At 39.5% G+C, this 22,010-nt stretch overlaps 1 protein-coding gene across 1 annotated transcript in view; it reads right to left on the reverse strand.

Moving 5' to 3' along the window:
• PID1 (phosphotyrosine interaction domain containing 1) overlaps nucleotides 1-22,010 on the reverse strand; it is an 87,433-nt gene that overhangs the window by 41,069 nt on the left and 24,354 nt on the right. Inside the window, exon 2 of the mRNA XM_054074977.1 lies at nucleotides 11,846-11,992. Within this exon, the coding sequence (XP_053930952.1) occupies nucleotides 11,846-11,992 (147 nt within the window). The remainder of the gene's footprint in view (nucleotides 1-11,845; nucleotides 11,993-22,010) is intronic.

Consider the following 22,010-nt stretch of genomic DNA (forward strand, 5'->3'; position numbering starts at 1 on the left):
CTCCAGAGCACAGCTACAGCAATAGCTATATGCTAGTCCCTCGCTTTGGGACAAGTTTCAGCCTAGAGACACACACTGTCTGCGTAAAAGGCATAACACTAAACAAAAAAATACATACACGGATAAGGAAAGTCTTGCAGAATAAAAACCTTAGAGCAGTTCATCAGTAAGCCCCTGGGAATTAAAGTCATTCAGTTTATCCTCAGTATTTCTAAGGAAGAGCTGTAAACCACTGCAAACTTAAATTATATATACAATACACTTATTAGATGTATATTGTATTGCCCACTTGAGGATGCAGAGTCACACAGTTTGTTTGGCCTTGTGTGAAGACCTTCAAATGCAACTCAAGGCAAAGCTCTGTGAGGGAAACACACCTTTCTTAACATAACTGTCAAGCTATTTCATAAAAAAAATTTCCAGAATTACTTAATATTTTTAACACTTCAGCCTAATACCAAATGGCAAGCAGCACTGATTCACATATACTGTACTCAATTACTTTGATTTCATTAACAGACTGCTTTCAGTTATTAGGAATCCCAAGCCACATGTCAAAGTAAAAGGCCAAATTCCTAGACGATATAACTTAGCATGACAGTCAAGTCAAAGGAAGTATGCCAATTTATACCATAGCAAAGCCAACCAAAAACTGCATCCCATTAACAATGATTCCCATAGGGATTCTGGTCACTGTGGTTACAAATAGCTGACAAAGCTGAAGTGTATTATTGCGCTATTTGTAAGAATGAGTCAGACATCGGCACAAGGGAATTACTCCCAGCCTACAAATAATTCAGACAAAAATGCAGCTTCCATAAAGAACTAAAACAGTTTGTTTTCTGCCATCCTGTCCTGCACGATACTCAAAATCAACTTCAGTGACATTCTCAAAATATTCACGGCACACATACTATCTTACCTGATTTTATTTTGTCCTTTTCTTATCACCTCTACCAATTTAGCACTCAGCTCTACCAATCTTTACACAGATCCTTCTCTGATCTTGGAGATATTAATTTAAATCTATTTATGACCTGAAGTCTGCTTTTTTTTCCCTCCTGTTTTCTCTCTGCTACTGAAAAATAAATTGAGAACAGGGTGAAAAAAAGACACTGAAATAAAACCAGTCCCAAAAAATGCCACCAAATGACTACTTATTGACAAATCTTTCACAGTAAAGAGCTCCATGAATCTTCAGTGAATTTTATAAAGTGCCTTTATAAAGACACTTTCAATTTGCTCTTCTTCCAAAATTTGTTCCTTTAACTTAAAGTAGTTTCCTTCTACTTGAAATGCTTGTGTATGGGCAGCTATTAAATGTAAGGCTTTTCATGTCCCAGATTTATCAAGAGTGGAGGTTGCTGCCATGCCATTTAAATCATGAGAACACTTTAATCAGAAGATAACATCATCATGGCCTTACAGGTGAAAAAACACTGGAATTAAGACTATCTTCCAGCTGATTAACTCATTAATTTTTTTTTCCTACAGTGTGCTATGCTCTATCAACCAGAAAGAAATACTGATATCCAACAGACAAACAAACAACTGCTCCAAAAAAGGGATGGACCATACCCTCAGTGGGTACAAAACAGTAGTCTGTTCCAGAGTTAACAAGACACTACCAATTCAATGTTACTTTTTCATTCACTGATAAAACTTGATAAACTTAATGCCAAATTTACATTGCTGTGAAATTCAGTACCTTATTTCTGTGACAATATGTATCGTTTAATAGGATCTTGCTATGAAATGATTAACGGTGAATACCAGAAATTCTTGGATTAGTAGTACAAGGGAAGTTCTTAACCAAGGAGTGCTTAATGATTTTCCAAACTAGACTGGAAACTTTAAGAAAGGAGACAGATCAATTTTAAAGAAGCAAAAAAATAATAGTAAGAATCACACCTCTGTTGCATTTGTTATTCCGAGAATCACAGAAAGGAAAGCTTACTGAAACACCACAGGCCTGAAGTCAAATATTTTAATAGACTCCAATAACAGTAGTTGATCAGCAGTAGTTAACATAGCTCGAGCCTTACAATTGCTCAGAAGTATTGCCTAAAGATGGTCATTGATGTGAACTTTTAATTAACTATGCAAAAAAACCCTATCTTTTAACAAAATAAAAAAAAGATGTTGTTAGCCTCCAACACTGACATCCAACCCCAGGAATGGAAAAATTTTTCTCTTCCAAGCTAATGTAGTTATACATGGCACTGCATTGTAGACTATATTGCAATAGTACAAGAAGAACCGGATTACTCCTGGAACCAACAGAAATAGAGGTGGCACATACCTACATATAAATTGGCTAAAGCAATTGAATTAATTTTAAATTGAGCCTGCTTTAAATAGGACCTTCAGTTTTGCTGAGTTGGATGTATTCTGGCATAATGATCCTTTTCCTTGATGACACAGTAATTTTTTGATTGTGACATTAATCTACATTCCAGCAGCCTCTGCTTCTATGAACTTGGCCAATGTAGAATGGATCCATAATCTAGTTTCAGCCTCCTTTTTTGCCAATGTCATTTGCTTCAGTGGGAAGATTTCAGCACACAGGGTCACCTCAAAATAAGAACTGATGGTTTAGGGCATAGTACAGCTGTAAGCAGAGATTACAAATTCCTGAGAAGGCTTATGTTGGCTCAAACTAGTGTGACCGCCCGGTACCCAGTGCCAAATGCAAATTTTGCAGTATTCTAATGGAAATCAAAGAAACAATATCCATGACTTCAGGGAAAGAGCCATACAAAATACCTTCACAGAATAAGCATGCATGTCTTTGTTGTCAAAAAGCAGGGCTAAAAAGATCTGCCAACATGTCTCCCAGCATGTTTCATGCTGCCGAGGGGGAAGGTGCCCACTGCAACAGCCAGAGAACCAGAAGTTCTTTGATTTTGGTAAAGAATAACATCACGTGCCAGGAAGGAAGTGTGCCTCCTCCTCCTGAGAACCAGCTCACAGCAATGCACATATGCCCTAAGGGCTGTGGAGAAGCACCATCTTCCCTGTGCTTTCCAGCATATCCATCGCAGCTTCATCCATAACTTCTAACAGACACACCAAGAACGAAATATTTCTGAAGGGCACACTAGAACAAAACAACTTACAGTGACTGCAGCATCTGCTAGGCGTAACCACCACAATAAATTCCAATCTCATTTTAATTTTTATATGTCAAAAGCTATTAGGTCTTAGATATTTGAATCTTAGTTATTATGGAAGCAATTAGCTTCTATGACCAGAAGGCTTTGCCTGAGCAATTGTGATGAGTACAACATTTTCTACAGCATAAAAAATTAAATACCCTAACATATCTGTAGCTATATAGGACCTTTGCAGTTGCCACCATGCTTCATACTGGTATCTTGGCATTGTGTCACACTGTAAAAGACAGAACTTATTGGCGTGCACTATATGGCATTATATATTTGTGTAATTGACAATTATCACCTAAGGAATTCTGGAAAGACAAAATTTAGAAAAAAAAAAAAAAATCAAACATTTCCTGCTGCAGCAAGATTAAATCATATTTAAATATTTAAGTTGTCTTTCAGAGAAAACTATTTCAGCATGCTATCTCCTACAAAGACAGCTATAATTAGGCAACAGCTCCAAGTACCCCAAAAAGTAAGATTTCTAGAACTGACAAAAAAAAAAATCCATATTTGTGTTTCAACATAGAAAAGTATTTCGTGCAGTTTTATGCATCAAAGGACTTTCATTAATATATATTGCTTTTTAGTACTTTTTTTCAATTACTACAAAATAGAAGCATGCATTTTAATTCTCAGCGTCCTTTTTAGTTTTCCCTTAGCATATTTTCTGTGCAGTGCAGTGTGCTCGCACAGCTTTCCCCCGAGCTTTAGTGAGCTGATCCGACCTGCAAACAGGGCTGCTGGCCGCAAATGGCAGCCAAGCAGCAGGGGACAACAGAGCTGTTTGAGAAAGAGTTTAGGGATCTTTCCGAGTGAGAAATACTACAGGAGTACAAATGATACATAGTAAAGAGCTACCAGCATTCACCAGCAAACAGTGCCTGGCCTCCTTGGAACCTCACAAGTTTCCCAGTTGCTTTTAGAAGCAAGGGTGAAATTCAGGAATGGTCAGTGCTCATTCTCAACCAAGTTACAGGGAATATTTTCAGTTCTTACATATTTGCATTTTACAGAGTGATTGGCATTCAAAGAGCACAGTCTCTTCCATAACTAATTGAAATATAAGCTGTTTAGTGCCTTGCTTTACACTATTTGATTTAAATTACTTCTGCTGATAAATATCATTTATGAAAAAAATTAAGGGCTGATGACTTCCGATTCAAGCTTTTGTTGAATCAAAGGCGACTAATAACATCAAAGCTCTGAAGCCAAAGGAAGTGTTTGTGTCCAGCCAAAGGGATTTCCGTTTATGTTAAAAACTCTTTTTCCCAGGCTCCATATCATGCATTGTTACCCATTTTCTTCACTGGGACTCACTGCATCCACTACAGGGACAGAACTACAGGGATACGAAATGTAAGGTACACAACACTGGTGCACAATGCAATGCACATATTAAGGGGAGGATTAAAATACAATGTGCTAATGGATGCTCTGACTTTATTCCCTGCATTTTTCAAGGGTTTTCTATTGTTTAGGGGATATTTTCTGCCTACTGCTAAGGAAAATGGTTTTGAACACGCATACATCTGAGTAAAGCCCACCTTTCCTAGTGTGACATTTCCACTCCTATTTCTTCATGCAAGACAAAGTAGTGCCGAGAACAGACCACTCCACACACAAAGCTAGGGAGCCCTGGGTCTCGCTCCCAGGAACAGCTGAGGAAACCCTCAGGACACTAATTTTCAGGATGTGGGGGAGGCGACCTCTCTTTCCAGGTGACCGGTCTGGGCATCGGCTGCACGGTCCATAATAATTGGAAGCCTTCGTACCCAGCCCAAAGAGTAGGGGTCACAATTCTCTAGTCATCCTGGGAGTGTTCAAAGACACAAAACTGTTTTCATTGCAAATCTCTCTATGAAAGCCAGCTCACTCCCTAATTTTCCTCAAAATATGCCTAGCCTTGAGCTCCCTCCCTCCTGAAGCAAATCCAAGGGGAACCACAGGGAAAAGGCGCTGCACCCAGGTTAATTCAAGCCCTGTACTGGCCATCAACATGGAGGGCAGCTCCCAGAAATTCTCCTGTCCTTCCCATCACCAGCGCTCTCCTCCCAATACGTCAGTCTTACTCTTTCTATGCAACCCTTTAAAATGGTTTGAGACACAGATTCTTAATGAAAATCCAAAAGTAAACAGAAATAGAAAGACCTGTTTTCCTTGATTTATATACATAATCAAAACAAAGTTACTCTGTCTTATATAGAAAACAGCCGTACACTTTCTCCTGTAAAGGTAGTTAGAGCAGAAACATGAAGCCGACTGAACTACACAACCATTTTTAGATGGGATGTAACAACTTCCTGAATAACAAGATGCCCTTTACTTGAACCATGGCTTGAAAAATGTCACCGGTGCAAGTGCTAAGAAAAAAAAATACTGCCAACATATCTGACAAGACATAACTTCCACCACTCAGAATAGATTAGGCTTACAATGCCACTTTACCAGTAAGTAAATAAAATTATGCCAGAACACATCCAACACAGCAAAACTGAAGGTCCTATTTAAAGCAGGCTCAATTTAAGATCAATTCAATTGTTTTAGCCAATTTATATTTTCCACCTAAGTACTCAGACTTCCAGAAGTGAAGCATTACAACATTTTAACAACATTCTCCCCTTGTATCTACTGCTCATATTTCTATTAGCTCCTCTGCAGTCATTTTAAGCATAAAAGCTCACTGACATAAAAGAACTTTCCATGCACTTAATAAATAAAATTATTTGCAAAAGAGATCCTCTCTGAAGCTCACAGCTGAGAGCAGCCAGTGCCAAATACCATGCAGCGCGTGCTGCCATCCTGCACGCTTGCATCCCACCGCACTCACAATGGAGCTGACAGCAATGCTCATGAACTTCGGAGGTGCAGGACACAACTGTACCACATGGTCATGTTTGAAAAAAAGAAATGGCCACGTGCAACTCTCCATTTTCACTATTATAACAACATTTGGCCAAATACTGTAAAGCACTCTGGGATACAATCACGTGTAAGGCTTCTGTAAGCTGTTTACTCTTCCGTAACTTCAGTATTAAGCTGCAACACTACATGAAGAAAAAGTAAACAGAATAATTCATCTTCACACAGTGTATTTGTTGAGGCGTCGGTTTATTTCACACACTTCACTTTTAGAAAACACATCATTAAAGCCTCTCTCTCACCAATGAGAAACACATTTGAATATACAGAAGCTATTAAGATTTGCCCCATGCAGGAGTTCATATACGCCCTTTTGGTTCACTTGGTGAGGGGAGAAAGAAGCAGAAAAACAAGCACTCAGTTCACAGTACAAAATATTTAATGCTTAAGCATAACAACATAACGCCTTTAATGAAGCAAGAAGAAAATAAGCTTCACATTCACATTAAACATGGTGGAAAATAGTAGGCTGGGGAGTGATGGTACAGTTTAGCTTGTCTCACTTGTTTAATTTGTTTCTGTATTAAAGTTAATGGCCATCTTAATATTACAGGCTTACAAAATGGTAATGAAGACCAGGCAGCTAGCTGGACTTGTATTTACAACTGGATAAACCTGCACTCAAAACAATCATTCCTGATCCTGTTATAGCTGCAAAAAGAACATTTTTATTAAACTTTATAAGGATAAAGTGAGGTGGTTTTAAGAATATGTGCAGCCTCTAACCAGCTATGGTTTCAGTAGCCAAAATAGCAATAAATGTTCAAAAGGAGTAGGGTTTTTAAATTATCCAGGGAAATTTCAGTAACACACTAGACTGTTAGCCACCCATTGATGTCATCTGGATTTCCACATCTCAGAAAGTCTTAGGGCCTTCAGACCTTTTGAGCCAACAGGAGAGCACAAACAGGAAAGAGCATCAGTCACTGGGTACTGAAATAACAGAGACAATGTTCTCTTTGCATTGACTGTGACTGATTCAGTATCAACGACACACAAAACCAACTCACACGCAGTACCAGTGCAACAGAGGGGAGCCATTTGTCTACTCGTCAGCTGGCTACAGCAAAAACTTGGGGTTTAAGGAGCAACGAAAGGGAAGAGTTACGAGGCTGGGGTTACCACCACCAAAACTATGCTGTGTGGGCCGCTGCGGTGCATGAACTGGGAGGACAGTTTATTAATGTGGGCATTTTCTGAATATCAAAGGGCCACCAGGCCCAGGAGATGGGGAGCACGCTGTCTCCTAGAAGCTGAAGCAATAATGTATTTGGCCACTGCCATGGCTGAGACAATTAGGATGTGACACAAGTGGCAGAGGTTGCACAGGACAGAAATGCTGGGCAAAACAGCTTGGGTAAATCCAATCTCGAGGGGGCAAAAAAACCAAACAAATGAAGGAAGAACAACAATCTAAGTTTTAAAAGTGCAATGACCAATAAAAACAGCAACACAGCATTAATAAATTTGCTGTAGAGGCATCTAGGGTAGAGTGGAAATGGCGTATTTTGCAAGCATGTGGTAAGAGACAGTCCTTCTGCAAGGCATTTGCAATCAAAATTAACAAGGCAGAAAACCAAAAATTACGCAGCAATATCTCAGCAGACATTATTCCTAAATGACTCTCTTACACAAGGAATTAGAATCGGGCAATGTTTTATTTATTTAATAAGTATTCCAATGAGAAACATTTTATTTCTATGGATCATAATGGGATCACGAGTAACATTACTCCCCATTCGTCCTGTAAAATTAGTATGAGCTCTCCCCTTCCACTCTCTGCTACACTGGTATAAATCCTGCTGCTCAAAGCACGCTGAGATAATTTCATGATCACAGAGATTTATTAGCAGGGCCTACAGTTGATGGCACGCATCATCTGCAATGGTGAAAGCTGTGTTTGAGAAAAGAAGGAAAATGGGAGAAAGAGAGACAAAAGAGAAAATGAAAACTCTCGGCAGCAACAAGGGCAACAGGCTGTCCCAGTGCCTTTGGTGACCAGGGACAGGAATGCAGGGGCAGGTCGTTGGCATTACAGAGGTTAAGGCACCTCAGAGGCACTGCCCCGCTCTCCCACTAAACACCTCAGATCCAGTTCATAGGTTGACACAAGTGTAACATCAGGTGTGTGCCAGAGCTGGGTGCTTCACGGCTGACGCTACGCCGTGCCATGGAAGCCCAGCTGCAGCCACGGCCCCTTCCTGCTATACAGTCACTGAATAAACCCCGCTATAATCACCATCCTGCAGCAACCTTAGTACAGGAACCATTTTCTTTTTGTCTTGTCAGTGAGGCAATTAAGCTATTCTAAAAGGCCAAGCTCCATTTATTTGTATAACTTCTTGTCTATTTTTTAAATCTCTATCAATATGTACAAGAGTTGGTTTTAAAATGCCATTGCCACTCTAACGCCATTCATACAAACAAGGCTTTTGTCGATCTTCAACTAAGACACATCATCACTGAAATTTCAACATCATATCTTCCACAAAGCTTGCATTAATAACCTCACCAACTCAACACAGTAAGACAGGCAAGCAATGAGTATCACACCTGCAAATGCTGTATCTTTAATGTATATTTAATATTTAACAAAATAATAAAAGTATACTCCTAAGAATGCAATTATTTGAACAGTTTATGCTCCTCTCATCTCAGCCTTCCCAGGTGCTGAGAAAAGCTTGCCCACTGGTGGGAACTGGATGAATAAGATCAATCGACCCACGTGGATAACAGTTACCTACTGATTATTCAGCACTGACTTCACTTTGAAGAGCTTTCCAATAGGGGGAAAAAAAAGTTAAACCTATGACACCACTTCAAAAATCACAGGCAGCACTTTTAACCTCTGTCCTTTTGCATTACTGCAGTAATGCCTGGAAAAGCTACAGCAGAAGAGAGTCAGTCATTTAGGCAGTGCCCTTCATGCCACCACTGTAGCTCAAAGGGACAGAAATCAAGAAATATTACGATCAGTGTAAGCAGATTAGGACACTAAAGAAGAATGAAGCACACAGAACTTAAAAGTCTATTAAAAGGCACAAAGAAAGCATGTGTTTCTGAGTAGAGAGTAACATTTTCTGGAGGTACTCCAGATTTTCAGTTTCCATCTGGTGGTACTTAGTGTTGTGATAAGGGAAGAGGTTTCCTGCTGAAACACCAGACTGCACAACCACTGTGCACACTGAGGTGCTGGAACACGTCCAGCAAAGGGCAGTGAAGCTGGTGAAGGGGCTGGAGAACAAGTCTTAGGAGAGGCAGCTGAGGGATCTGGGGGTGTTTAGCCTGGAGAAAAGGAGATTGAGGGGAGACCTTATCCAAGACTGGATACCGTCAGATGAGTTTTGTTACTTCAGGATTCAGCAGCTAATGCCAAAAGAAAAAGAAAAGAGAAGCCTGTCTTGTGATGAAAGGATAAGGAAAAGAACAATCACATAAGAAAACCAATGCCCAGACCTCTGAAAAAGCAAAGCAGTCGCATGTGTCAAGTTCCCATAACACGATGGTGCCAACTGAGACATCTGTTAAAAGTGTGCAATAGAATTAGATGGATTTTCTGTCAGAAAAACTATACTATCTCATTAATGAGGTTACATACAAAAATCAGAGGGATTTCAATCAAAAGGAATAAAACTATTAAGGATCAAAAAGGTGTGACTCATGAAAGAAACTAAGACCTGGATGTTCTGCTCTTGCCTGAAAAGCTCATGTCTCGGAACGAGAGATGCTTGGTGGCACCAGCAACACCACAGCACCATACCTTAAACCTGGAACAATAGATTAGACCCCACAGAGCAAAACCTCATATTATAAAGTACTGGCTTTGCTATGGCAACGCTATTATTATATTACCCAGCAAGAAACTAATAATCAGAGGGGAAAGAGGAGAAGGCTAATTACCTATAAACAGCTGGAAGATAACAAGCCCCATAAAAGAAGAAGACAACATTTAGTCAGGGGAAAGAAAAGAAAAGAAAAAAAAAAAGAGAGAGAGATTGTGACTAGAGAGACTGGATAAAAACCGAGCACTTCAGTACTTCAGTCCATGACTGGAAAGGATTTCTTAGCCATAAGAACAACATATGTGGAAACATCTTCCCAAGCAGGTACTGGAAATCACAACTGCTAAAGTGTCTGAAGGTAGTCTGGCCACCACCCCAAAACACCACCATAAGAGTCCAGCACTGGCAGGAGGTGAACTAACTGCAGGCAGAAGGGAAGAAGGAGAAACAGTGCAAGCGGGAAAAGGGGAGTGTTTTGGCAGCAGATGTTCTCTAGTCACCACTACTGTGTTACATTGCAGGAAAAATAAATGAATAAATAAAAGAGATCTCTAAATATAGAATGAGATTCGCTTCACTGATGGGTTCAAGATCTCTCTGCAATCTATCTTTTCCAGTTGAAGGACTGTAGGTTAAGTAAAAAGGTTCATTTAAATTCTACACACATTCACAGAGATAAACTGATTTCAGAAAGCATTATTATGCCTGAACTTTCTCTTACTAGGGGTGAAAGACAGATGCTTTGTGAACCATTTTTATGATAGCTAATATTCTCTAAAAAGTCATTAGATGTCAACATAATGGACAAAAGACATCACTGTAGAAGAGCAGATGCTACAAGCTACCACGCAAAGCATATTAGTGTCACTTGCCCTGCATTCCTCCACATCAGCACAAGGCAGCACTGCTTCAACATCCACCGGTGGTCTTGTTTCTTGGCTGTTGTGGCAGGCAAGAAGTCAAACACAAATGATACTTCTCAAGAAGATACTTTGGTGAGGAAGTGCCAGACCTGAAGCTGCTCAGACAAAGCCCCTTGCAGCATGCCCACAGCCCACGCCATCTGCACAGTATGCCAAGAGAAGCAGGGGAACACACCAGAAAGCAATTTCTTCCATCTCACTCACATCGGATCCTCCAACAAGGAAGCGTATGCGTGCACACATGTATGTGTATGCACACTGACAGGGGAGGAGGTAAGGACATTTAATTGCACTTTGAACCTTACACAGCACATGTAGCATTAGGCAACAGCTCTTCCAGAGATGGCAGTTACAGAACAGTGGAGGCTGAAGCCCAGTTCTCTCCATTCTAACCAAGGCTCTCAAGGGCAGGTGGATAACCCCCTACAACTGACAGCTGGGCTGGGTGAAGGGGATTTGTCCAGCACAGGCCATACTCGTGCTCAACTCAGTCTGAATGGCTCCACAAGGTTGGGCGAGCTCTGCGACCAAGGAAAATGGCTTCAACAGAAGATGAAAACAGCAGGTTTGTTTGCTATTTTTGTAGTTTCTTACCAGAGAAGAACACATTTGAAGCTCTTAAGTCATTAAGGATGAGCAGCAAATGCATCTTGTTGCTTAACCAAATCAAGATCTAAGTTTCCTCCCCAACACTTCTCTTTCATTAAAAAAAACCAAAACCTCAAACTAACCTTAAGTCTTAAGCTGCAAGCCTATTTCAGTAAGTGAATACTTCTGTTAGTACAGAGTCCTAAATGCAAACACAGCATTTGGCCCTTCATCTTATCTCAAAGCTTTTTTTACTGAAGCACAAAATTCCTGATCAGAAACACCCAATGACTTTTCTGATTTATAAACTTTACAGTAATAGTGGCAGCTGATGGGGTTTCCAGAACAACAATGACCATGTGGTTACTTTGGGCTCTTTAGAGTCCTCATACATACATGGAACACCTCCAAAGTAGTCTCATTCCTTATGTTTATACTGCTGAGTAACATTTATACTCCTGAATACCTTGCATCCAGTGTGAGTCCGGGTCTTCATGAGAGGAGTTGTGGTGCACAGCTCAATGGCTTCTGGTTCATGGAAGATCACAGTCGGGAGAGGCTCCTTCCGAAGTGTTAGGACATTCAACTTTGTCTTTATCATGGTCTGAAAGTGCTAAACAGAAAAAGAAAAGCAATTATTTCCAGTTCTACTGCAGAAAGGCAGGAGTTAATAGATGGATGTGTCTGGTACTAACCAACAGATGCCATTCAAAACTTGTCACGCTCTATTACAGACAAGAAATAACTTGAAATAACAAGAATAATCCCAGGCTTGGGTGAAGAACTACCCAAGTGGATAGTAATAGAGGTGGTGAATGGGAAGTTTCTCAGCAATTGCTTAGAGTGAAGAAAGCCAATCCTTGAAAGATTTCAAATCAATTTTGTGGAATCAGGGAAGTCAGAGAAATTTTTCAGCATTTAAGTGTCTCTTTGAACTGATTTTCATTTGAGAAACTGAACATTTTCACCTAAGTATCTAAGGGGAAAAATATGCAGATAGGAAGCAAATCAAGGTCGTATTCCCAGCTAGTAATATATTGCAGCACTGTCTAAAGAAATATGCATCTATTAAAGCTTCATAACTTGACTCGTATATCACCAGCTACTAGATGCATGTGCAATGACTCCATTACTTTTATTAAAACCAAACCATTTGTTCTGACTTTTGATGGGAGATTCTTAACTTGTTTTGCAGTCACCCCTTTCCTCAGCCTCCCCTTCACCTCTGCAAGGCAGAAAAATGTCACGGGGTCTGGCTTGCAGAAAGAGAGATGCTAAGTGATTTCCCAGAACCATACAAGAAGTCTCTGTCAGAGCTAGGAAATCAACTCAGGTCCTTGCTTTTCAGTCATGTGCTTTAGGTGAGGAGAAAGCCTATTAAACATTTTATTAATACACAGGGGATCGATCAGCTGTTCAGATACTACACTGGTTTCATATGGATTATTGTGGATTCGAGTAGTCCATTGAAAATCCATGAGAATTTCTTGGAAATCAACTTCCTACTTAATTCATAAACAGTTTATCATTTGCTAACTGAAAGCTTGTTGATAGATTTCTAAACCATCTTAATCCTTAGCTTATCAGTGTTTGGACCTAATAACCATTACAATACTGGATCTACAGCACCTCAGAAGTACATTCAAGGCATAAACAATAACAGTCTGAAAACAGTACTTGTTTTCTGACCGCACATGTGAAGTTACAGCCTGCTAGAGCAATACTTCATGGCCTCCGTGCTATTTCGCAAGCATTCAAGTTTCCATCCCAGTGAAGAAATCCACTCATACTATTTTTCATATGGCTTATGTTACACGTTATCCCATTCACTCTTCTGAACACAGTTTCAGCAAAAGAGTATTTCATTAAAGATGATTATACATTGAAGAATATTCTTTGACACATGTTTCTGAAGGTAACAAGAGCTCTTTGCCAGACAGGATAATTAAACTTACTGAGAATAGTTAATTTGTTTTACCTTTCAGCCGTGATTAACAGCCTTTTGTTTGCAGTTTCCTAGGCTTCTCTGGAAAAGTTGTTAGCAAAGGCTAAGCAACAGTTAACCATCCACAACAAGTGTAAAGCAAGCTCAAAGCTTGAGATCCTGAATTTGAAGGAGCACCACTAATTACCAACCAAAGCACTGGGTTTGTGGGCCCCTTGTCTACTACAATTGTAGTTTTCTCTGTTTCCACAGAAGAAAACAGGCAGAAGGGAGAAGGTGCTGGAGACCCGCCGTGTGCAGATCATGGTGATTCCCCACCTGTAACCGGCCCCTTTCCAAGCATGGGGAAATGCCGTCTCTACAGTTATCAGCTGCACTGTGCACACAGGGGATGGGAGAAGAAGGCAGAGGCAGAAAACCTGCCTATACGTATTTTTAACTTGAAGTTGTACTGTTTTGCTGGTGGACCAATTTTGGCTCAAACCAGAGACGTTGCTGGGAAATACCAGGTTGAAGAAGACCCTATCCTAGCATTTAACTTCTCCCTCCCTATGTGCTGAAAGAGCCTGTAGAAGATGTATTCACAGAGGTTCTCAAAGAACAGTGCTTCCTTTAGATACTCAATAGATAAAAAACTCCATTCAGGCCCTCTGAGTAGTGAGCTTGGACCTACAAAATGGTGGTTCTCTTCTGCTAGCATCTCTAGCTTCCACAGGACTGCTAACAGAGAACCCTATTTGCCCAAAATGAGGAAAATTGTGACCATGATCTACTTATTTTGCGTGCAACTACATATAGAGTCTTAAACAAGGACAAGACTACCCTCTGCCTTACAAAGGCAATTCAATACTTGTACGAGCAGCAAGCTGGAGTGGTTGGGTGCCAAAAACACTAGAGCACAATTGGCAGCAGACAGATAATAAGTTGCCAGAGAAGTGCAGGACAGATTGGGGGTGGACACAGAAATAGCCTTTTGCTTTGGACTGCACAGCTAGCACAGACAAAGCGAGATTCCCTGCACACAGGTCATATGATGGGTGCCATAAGAAAATCAAGTCTCTGCCAGGAGACATCACTCAGTACGCCTTCAAAAAAGCAAGCAATTTAAACACACACCTAACTTGCACTATGCGAGCAGTCCCAGTAAAGCACACGTGGGTAGTCAATGGAATTACTCATGTGCTTTAAGCCAAGAACAGGATAAAGTGCCTCACTGAACCTGTTTCTTAGTTTCCACTCCAAACTGGCATCTCCTACAGAAACTGCTGGCAAATACTGACCTATAACAGTAGCCAATGTATTTTTTTGAGAGAAGACATTATCTCTCCACTGCTGTGAACCCAAAATATCTCTTTGAAGTGCTTTAAGTTCACAAAGTTCTTGAAAAGCATGACTTTGGCAATTCAGCAAATAAAGGTTCAGGGAACATATTACCACTTCATGTGCCAGAACCATGGTTCTGAGCTACCAGGTTCATTTGGTAGCTCTTATACAGAAAAATCATCAAAAGATATTCTTAATAGGCATGACTATGCCTGCAGCTCAAAACTGCACATCATTCATCCTTTATCCATTCAGATGGTGCTACTGACACAGACTTTATGTTCGAAAGAGATGCAAGGAGCAACAGAACAGTAAGAAATCAACAATAAGAAATCAGCAGCAAGCTTTAAAATTCCTTGAGTAAACAAAATAGCTTAGTTGCCAAAGAAAGGATCAGAGCTGTAATTAGCATTGTATTTTCCATTTTGCTGAACATGAAATCATTCAGAGCAAAATTTAAGTAAAGTCTCTAATTACATTGGAAATCTCGCTCAATACAAAACCAGTTTTTCTTATTCAAGGATTCAAGTTCCATTAATTTCTTTTGCTTACTTTACCAGTACTAATGGCAACATTTCTCCCATAGAAGAAAACTGAAGGGTGTATAACTGGCAACCAGCTATGACTGTCACTACGGACGTACAATATATACTTGCCTCCTTGGTCACCTTCAAAGTGCTCCCTATTTCAATGAAAACCCTGTCATCACTAACCCTCTTAGCTACAGGCTAATTGAACATAAGAATCAAGAACTTCTAAAGTGTTTTCAACATATATTTTGTTATCAGCTCAGCAGTCACATTTTAGCTCTAGTTTAACTATTTCACAATATTCGATTTGCAAATTTTAGGTGCTATGTATTCAATCCAAGCACAATTTCTGTTACTGTTAAAACTAACATAAACAGCATTTAGGCTTTAGTTTAATTTGTCAGCAAAAATAAGTCACTTACACAACTTGGCCAAATATTTTTGAGAAAACCACAGTGACTCTATACAATTAAACGTGCCTTAGAAAAGAATGCACTGACAATTTGTAATAATAACCCTTAACACTTCTGCACAGCTCTTCATCTCCAAGTCTTAACTAAACAGTCACTGTTGTTCACAATTCTGAGCACTCAGCAGTCAAGCCTGGGCTGGCGGACCTTTTCATTTTGATGATGAAAATATGACAAAGACTCAAATTAATAAATCTAAGAAAAGATTATATATATTGAAAGTGAATATAAAAATAAATGCCAAGAAAGAGGGGACTGTAACTCATTCCAGTTTACATGCCAATCAGGTTGCAACATCTTAAGTAAGAAAGTGTTCAACATCTTAGTCTTCAGTCCCGTTTATTTCTTAACATCACCATTACTACCAACACACAACTGTATATATTTGGCATCATGTTTCCAACTGACCTATATTTGGCCAGATTTTGCCAAAGGGAGACAGTAAGTGCGAAGCCCAGAAGGACAGGATGTTTGTTATCTTATAAAAAAAGAGTTATTCTAAGAGTTCAAAGCTCCTGAAAGAGGGGTTTGCCAGAATGAGAAGCAATCCTCTGTGCAACTCATCTTTCTACAGCACCTACAAAGGAATTCCCAGACAAATCCATGTTAAAGCATCAGCAAAAGATCAGTACCTGGGAAATTAAAAAATAACCTCCATAATTCACTACTTCAGTGCAATTATTTCCTCTACCTTTGAAATTAATTTAGTTCTGGAATGAAACCAAAACTTTTAAACAGCATCCCACAGTGGAACACAGCAGCTTGGGAGGGGAGAGACACAACCAAGCACAACCAATTGCAAGAGAATTTTAGAAAGCCCAAATGTCGCTTTCTTCCCTGTTCCCGGTGGAATTCAACTACCAACATACAGAGTCTGCAGTCTCCAGTCTGCAGACTCCAGTCTCTTGCAGTCAGAGAAGATGACAACACAATCCTTCAGCAATACGGTTACACCGCCAGTGAGATGAGCACAGCTGTGACCTGAGAACCACCCCACCTCAAGCTTCCAGTTTTTCAGTAAGAAAAGAATTTTGATACTATTCATATGAAAACTAATCCATTTCAAGTCTTTGTTTTGTTTAAAAGCAAATGCTATCCAGCACAGATAAATGTCACATCTGATCCATTTCTTGTTAAGCAAATATTGCTAATACAGTTTAAATACTTTCTCCTTCCCTGTATTAAACTTTACTATGCTGTATTTATTTGCTCTTTACTAGCAGTTCATATAAACATCGCACTGAACACTACAATAAAATCCTCTACAGAGGGCATGGAGGCATTTAGATAAGTCAAAAATCATCCCATCATCAGCCTGCTCTGTCACACAAAACTGACTGGCATGCACAAATCCAAGATTATGTCACGACTCTTTATATTAAAGCAGAACCAGCCGGAGTGACCTTCTTGAAATGGAGCCAACTCCAGAAATAAGGTTATTAATAGCACATCTCATCTAGCGTGTTAAGAGCTACATTTCGCCAGCCTATCAAACCAAATCCATTCAATCTCCTTCAGGTAACAGATGCTATGTAGTTGTTTTTTCTCTGATGGAAAAACCTATAATATACAGAAAAGAAAAGACAGATGAAGGGAAGTGGCACACAGGACTCCAGAAATAAAGGCAGGATGAGGACACGGAGAATCCCAGCTGCCATGGATATAGTACAGAGGAAACCAAAGTCAGTTGAGTGTCAAAAAGCCTTTCAGCAAAAATGCTACTCGTTCTTTGCATGCAAGCACCCACAGTTATTCCACCTCAGTCTGATACCAGTTTCTTGGGAAATATTTCTTCTTCCCGCAGTGATGAGACCTCTCCTAAAAACACACAACTATTGAGATTTCATAAATAAAACCTGCACTCCCTATTGATAGCCCTGATCGCACAGCTGCCTAGGTGACGATGCTCACATTGCTTTGTTTTCTTGCAAGTTTAAAGAATTTGTGTTTCCTCACAACTTAATTCATGTGAAACGTTTTGTTCTCAGACCCTGTGTACTTTGAGTTTGCTCTGGCTGGATGCCTCCGTTCTGTTGCCAAGCTCATGCGATTCCAATCAGCAGGATCGCTGCCCAAACAAAACACAATCCCAGATACAAACACCCTCCAAATTGCAGGGAACTTCAGAAACAGATGAGAATTTCATGACTGATCCTCTAACATATCTCTACACTCAGTCAAATTAAATCCCTCAACCTAAGCAAATCGAAATATTCAGGATATTCATGGTGGACTAAGCTCCCAGGTTAGCCATAATTGCTCATAACCTGAAGTCCCACTATATAGAGATCCACATCAGAGTAGTAAGGAGTCGATGTTTCAGGACTCTTAATGATGAAAATAAAATAGGACCTCCCTAAAACATCAGTGGAGGAGGTAAAAGAAGTTGCAGTACTACAATAAAATGTTCTTTGATCAGTCTCTGTACCACAGTACCTAAATTCCCAATTTGCTATTTCAGTGGAAATTGGGCATGCAAATGGAAGACGAACGTCAAAGATGTCTGTATGGATTGGGGCTTTTGCAGTTTATTATTTGCTGAGGACTGCTAAACAGATATTGGAATTAGTTGTAGTTTCCAATGCCCAGTGTTTACAGCATATATTTTATACCAGAACAGCATTATGTTCTAGCATCAATAGAAATAAATCATAATGACTTTCGCCAATGTATCAACTGAGCTGCTTTCATAAATAGCCACTTCCCAAACTTTTGGGCCCAGAAATCTCTCTCAACTCTCAAATTCTAATAACTTTGTTACTACTGAACTAGTTCTTATGCCACGCAAACCCAATTAAAAGATAGCTGTATTGTGTATTCTATTAATTGCAATCATTGTAAATAACATTCACACTTGCAGTAAAAACTTGGCTTCTTTTGCCTTCATCCCATCCCTGATGATGCTGGTCTTCAAACTATGTTCCAAAGTTCAGCAAACAAAACCAGTTTGGGAAGTACACCTCCATTACATGGCACTGAAGGAAAATAAAGTCATCCCTGTCACCCGCTGTCCATCTTCCCCTCACCACAACAGCAGTACCTCCGCAAAAGCACTGTCTCTGTGTGCAAGCCTAGAATTTTAAACGAGATTACAATTTCAAAAGTACCAGTATGCCAGAATTTCTCTGTGCACGAAGAGGTATTTATCAACTCCAGCATTTTTTAGGACAAATAACAGTCAAAATACAAACCCAAGACAAGAAAATAGTTATTATAAAAAAAAAAAAAAAAAAAAAGAGACAGGAGAATAAATAAATTAAGAAATAGGAGCTGACAAGAAGGGAAAGAACAAAATGGGACACACAGCAGCATAGACACGCCAAGTTCATTCACTTTGATTTCGAGTTGACCCCTTAGCTGCTTTCCAACATATTTTTCCTCTAACATTAGTTGCCAGTAGATGTATTATTTGGTATAGTTGGCCCAATATTAAAACAATGGAATCCTGCAGCATGAAGGCGGCTGTTGCTTTTTCAATTTGCTGTTGGAGGCTTTCCAATAATTTCTGTGTCAGAGGATGCTTTAAAGAGTTCTTTCTCCTCACTCAGTGCCTGGCAGAGGAAGCCCATCTCGTACAATACCTGCTAGACAGCCACTGAATTCCCCGATACAGCCCTTTCAAAACCAGCATTTCACCTCCCACTCTTCTTCGTCATTTTTTGCAAAGAATCAGTAACTTGTTAAGCAGTTATGTAGTTCAGCAACCTCCCTTCTTGCCTTTCTAAAGCTTGTTCTCTGAGACAGGTATATGGAGTGGATGACACAGCCGCGTGCTACAAACAGGGAATTTGCCCTGATTCTTTGTGCCTAATACTATGCAGAAACAAAGGGTATAAATACTTGCCAGCAAAGCTTATGCATTGCTTAAATATAAACCAAATGAACTTTTGGTCTAGTGAATTCTTGTATTTACAGCTACAAGATTATAAGAATCCATTTCTTCCCCTTAAGCTTGGATGATTGACAGAACTTGCACCAAGAAAGCTTTACAAAAGAAAATCAAACCAACTCTTCTACATTCCCGTTTATCCTGCAACTATCTTGCCGGTTAAGCTGAGCCAAAATAGCCACATGCAAAATTACTCTGCTTTTTCCAGTGCAGAATTAGTCAAGTAAAGTGGCTGAGGATGGCACTCCCTTTGCATGGGTTAATCTACGGCACCCACATCTCCCAGATATAAAGAATACACCTGCATGGTATTTTCAAGGCTTCTCAAAATTAATTAATCTTTCTCATGTTTCCATTTCCTGACTATCAAAGGACAAGTCCTTAGCGTTTGACAAGAAGGGAGATTAAGCTTCCAAGTCCTCTCAATTTAAGCATCCAAACCCAGAGATACTCAAAAACTCCAGCTTCTCTGTAAAACTCCAGTTTCTTCTTCATTACTTGTCAGCAAAGTTCAGATAATTTTGCAGAAGCTTAACTAATCCCTCAGCTGAGCATTAAGTTTCAAATGCCGGTGATTATATACATATATACAGATCTGTGCTTCTTAGAAGAAAAATAACCAACCAAACAAAAAAAGCAAATCCCTCCAGAAAAGAAATAAAATATGCACCATGAGATTCAACCAGACACCCTTATCCCCCCAAGGCATGGTTAATATTCTATCTGCGAGTACATATGGGACCAATTAAAAAGAGCTAATTCCTCACCCAGGCGCTGCAGCGTCACTCTGGAGGAATCCACAATTGATTAAACAAACTCAAGTAATTCCATTCTAGTAACACGCGCTCATTCATAACCAAATACCAGTCTTTAGGAGTCCCATATGCCATGAAAAAAACATAACTGCTTCCACAGAAATCTGTGGCAAAACAAATCTGAAGTTCAACAGGAACAAAACTATCCTCGTCTTTGCTGCTTTACACATGCTACGACAACCACCTACATGAAGAATTATCACCACTTTTCAGAGTAGCAATCAAATTGCTATTTTAGTCTTATAATGCAACATAGTCAATGAAATTAGAAGGAACAAATGATGGAAATACTAAATTGCTTAACTAAAGAAAACAGAAGAGCTCAAATCTATTATAAAGCTCCTTTCCAGCAGAATTGGAAGACTTCAGGCCCATACAAGGATCATTCAGTCTCTTTACATTGCAAAAACTAGCTCCTCTTTTTCCAGTAATCATAATCTTACTTTTGCCTAATCTGCTCCAAACCTGGATACAGCAATGACTTGCAAGTTTTCCACACAGAGAACAGCTGCAGAATAAACAATCCTGCAGAGCAACAAAGAAGAGCGTCCCTATCCTCAGCACAGCCTCAACTTTCTTCCCCCATCCTTTGGCTGCTGACCACCTTAAACACTATCCATTCTCAGCTACTTCACAATTTCAATAATTTTACATTGAAAAAAGGCTAATTAATTTTTCAGCCGCAAGTTTTGGCTCAACCTTGAGAAATGAGGTTGCAGAAGAAACAGGAATGTAGACGAGAAGGGGTATTTTTATTATATTGTTTCTTGGTGCAACCCCTGTCAATTGTTGCAAACAATATTTTAATGTATTTCAGAGAAACAGAGTATCAACATTCAGGAAAAAGGGTCTGGGATGTTAAAGCCCTGAGCTTCGAGCTTCTCTAGATGCGGATCCAATACATTTTCCTGTAATACAATGTGATGGAAGTATTCTGAATACCCATGACATTTATGGCCTCCAGTGTACCTGTGTCAGGCAGTAAGTTAAACAAATATGAAAGAACCAACAAAATTAAAATAAATGAACTGCCTGCCCAGCTTTTCCCTACTGTCTTCTTCCTTTGCCCCATTCAATTTAACTTGGAAGCATTACTAATGTAGTTATTCCAGCATCCTTCAAAGCACATAGTGCTGTAATTCTAAAGGAGATGTTAAGAAGGTGGCTTTTATCAAACTTGATGGATCTGAAATCTAAATTATTTACCCTGAAAGAAAAGTTAGTGAAAGAATTTAGGAGACTCTGATAAAATATTAAAGTGTTGAACCTTGTGAATACCAAGTAGTCATTCCTCTGGGGAAAAAGTTTCAAGACAATTTTTTTTTTTTTAATCAAAAAAGGCATGTATTTGGCTGAAAAAAAAAAAAAAAGAACAAAAAAAAAAACCCTGATACAATTGTGACATGAAATGCTTGAGCAGCTTTAAAAATTCAGTCCTCTATAATCATACCAAGACTGCTAAAAAGTCCACTTTCACAACCAACACCATAGCAAATAAATAGTTGTCAAAATAAATACAGTAGATTACCATGCAATAACGTCTTCTACAGCTTAATCTCGCAATAATGCCTTTTATAGCACGTCTCTCTGCCCAGATTTGCAGCTTTTATTTGCATTCTGACCACTAAGCACAAGGGTTATCAATCATAGAATTCATTT

Source organism: Cuculus canorus, chromosome 9, assembly GCF_017976375.1.
Source record: "Cuculus canorus isolate bCucCan1 chromosome 9, bCucCan1.pri, whole genome shotgun sequence".
Lineage (NCBI taxonomy): Eukaryota > Metazoa > Chordata > Aves > Cuculiformes > Cuculidae > Cuculus > Cuculus canorus.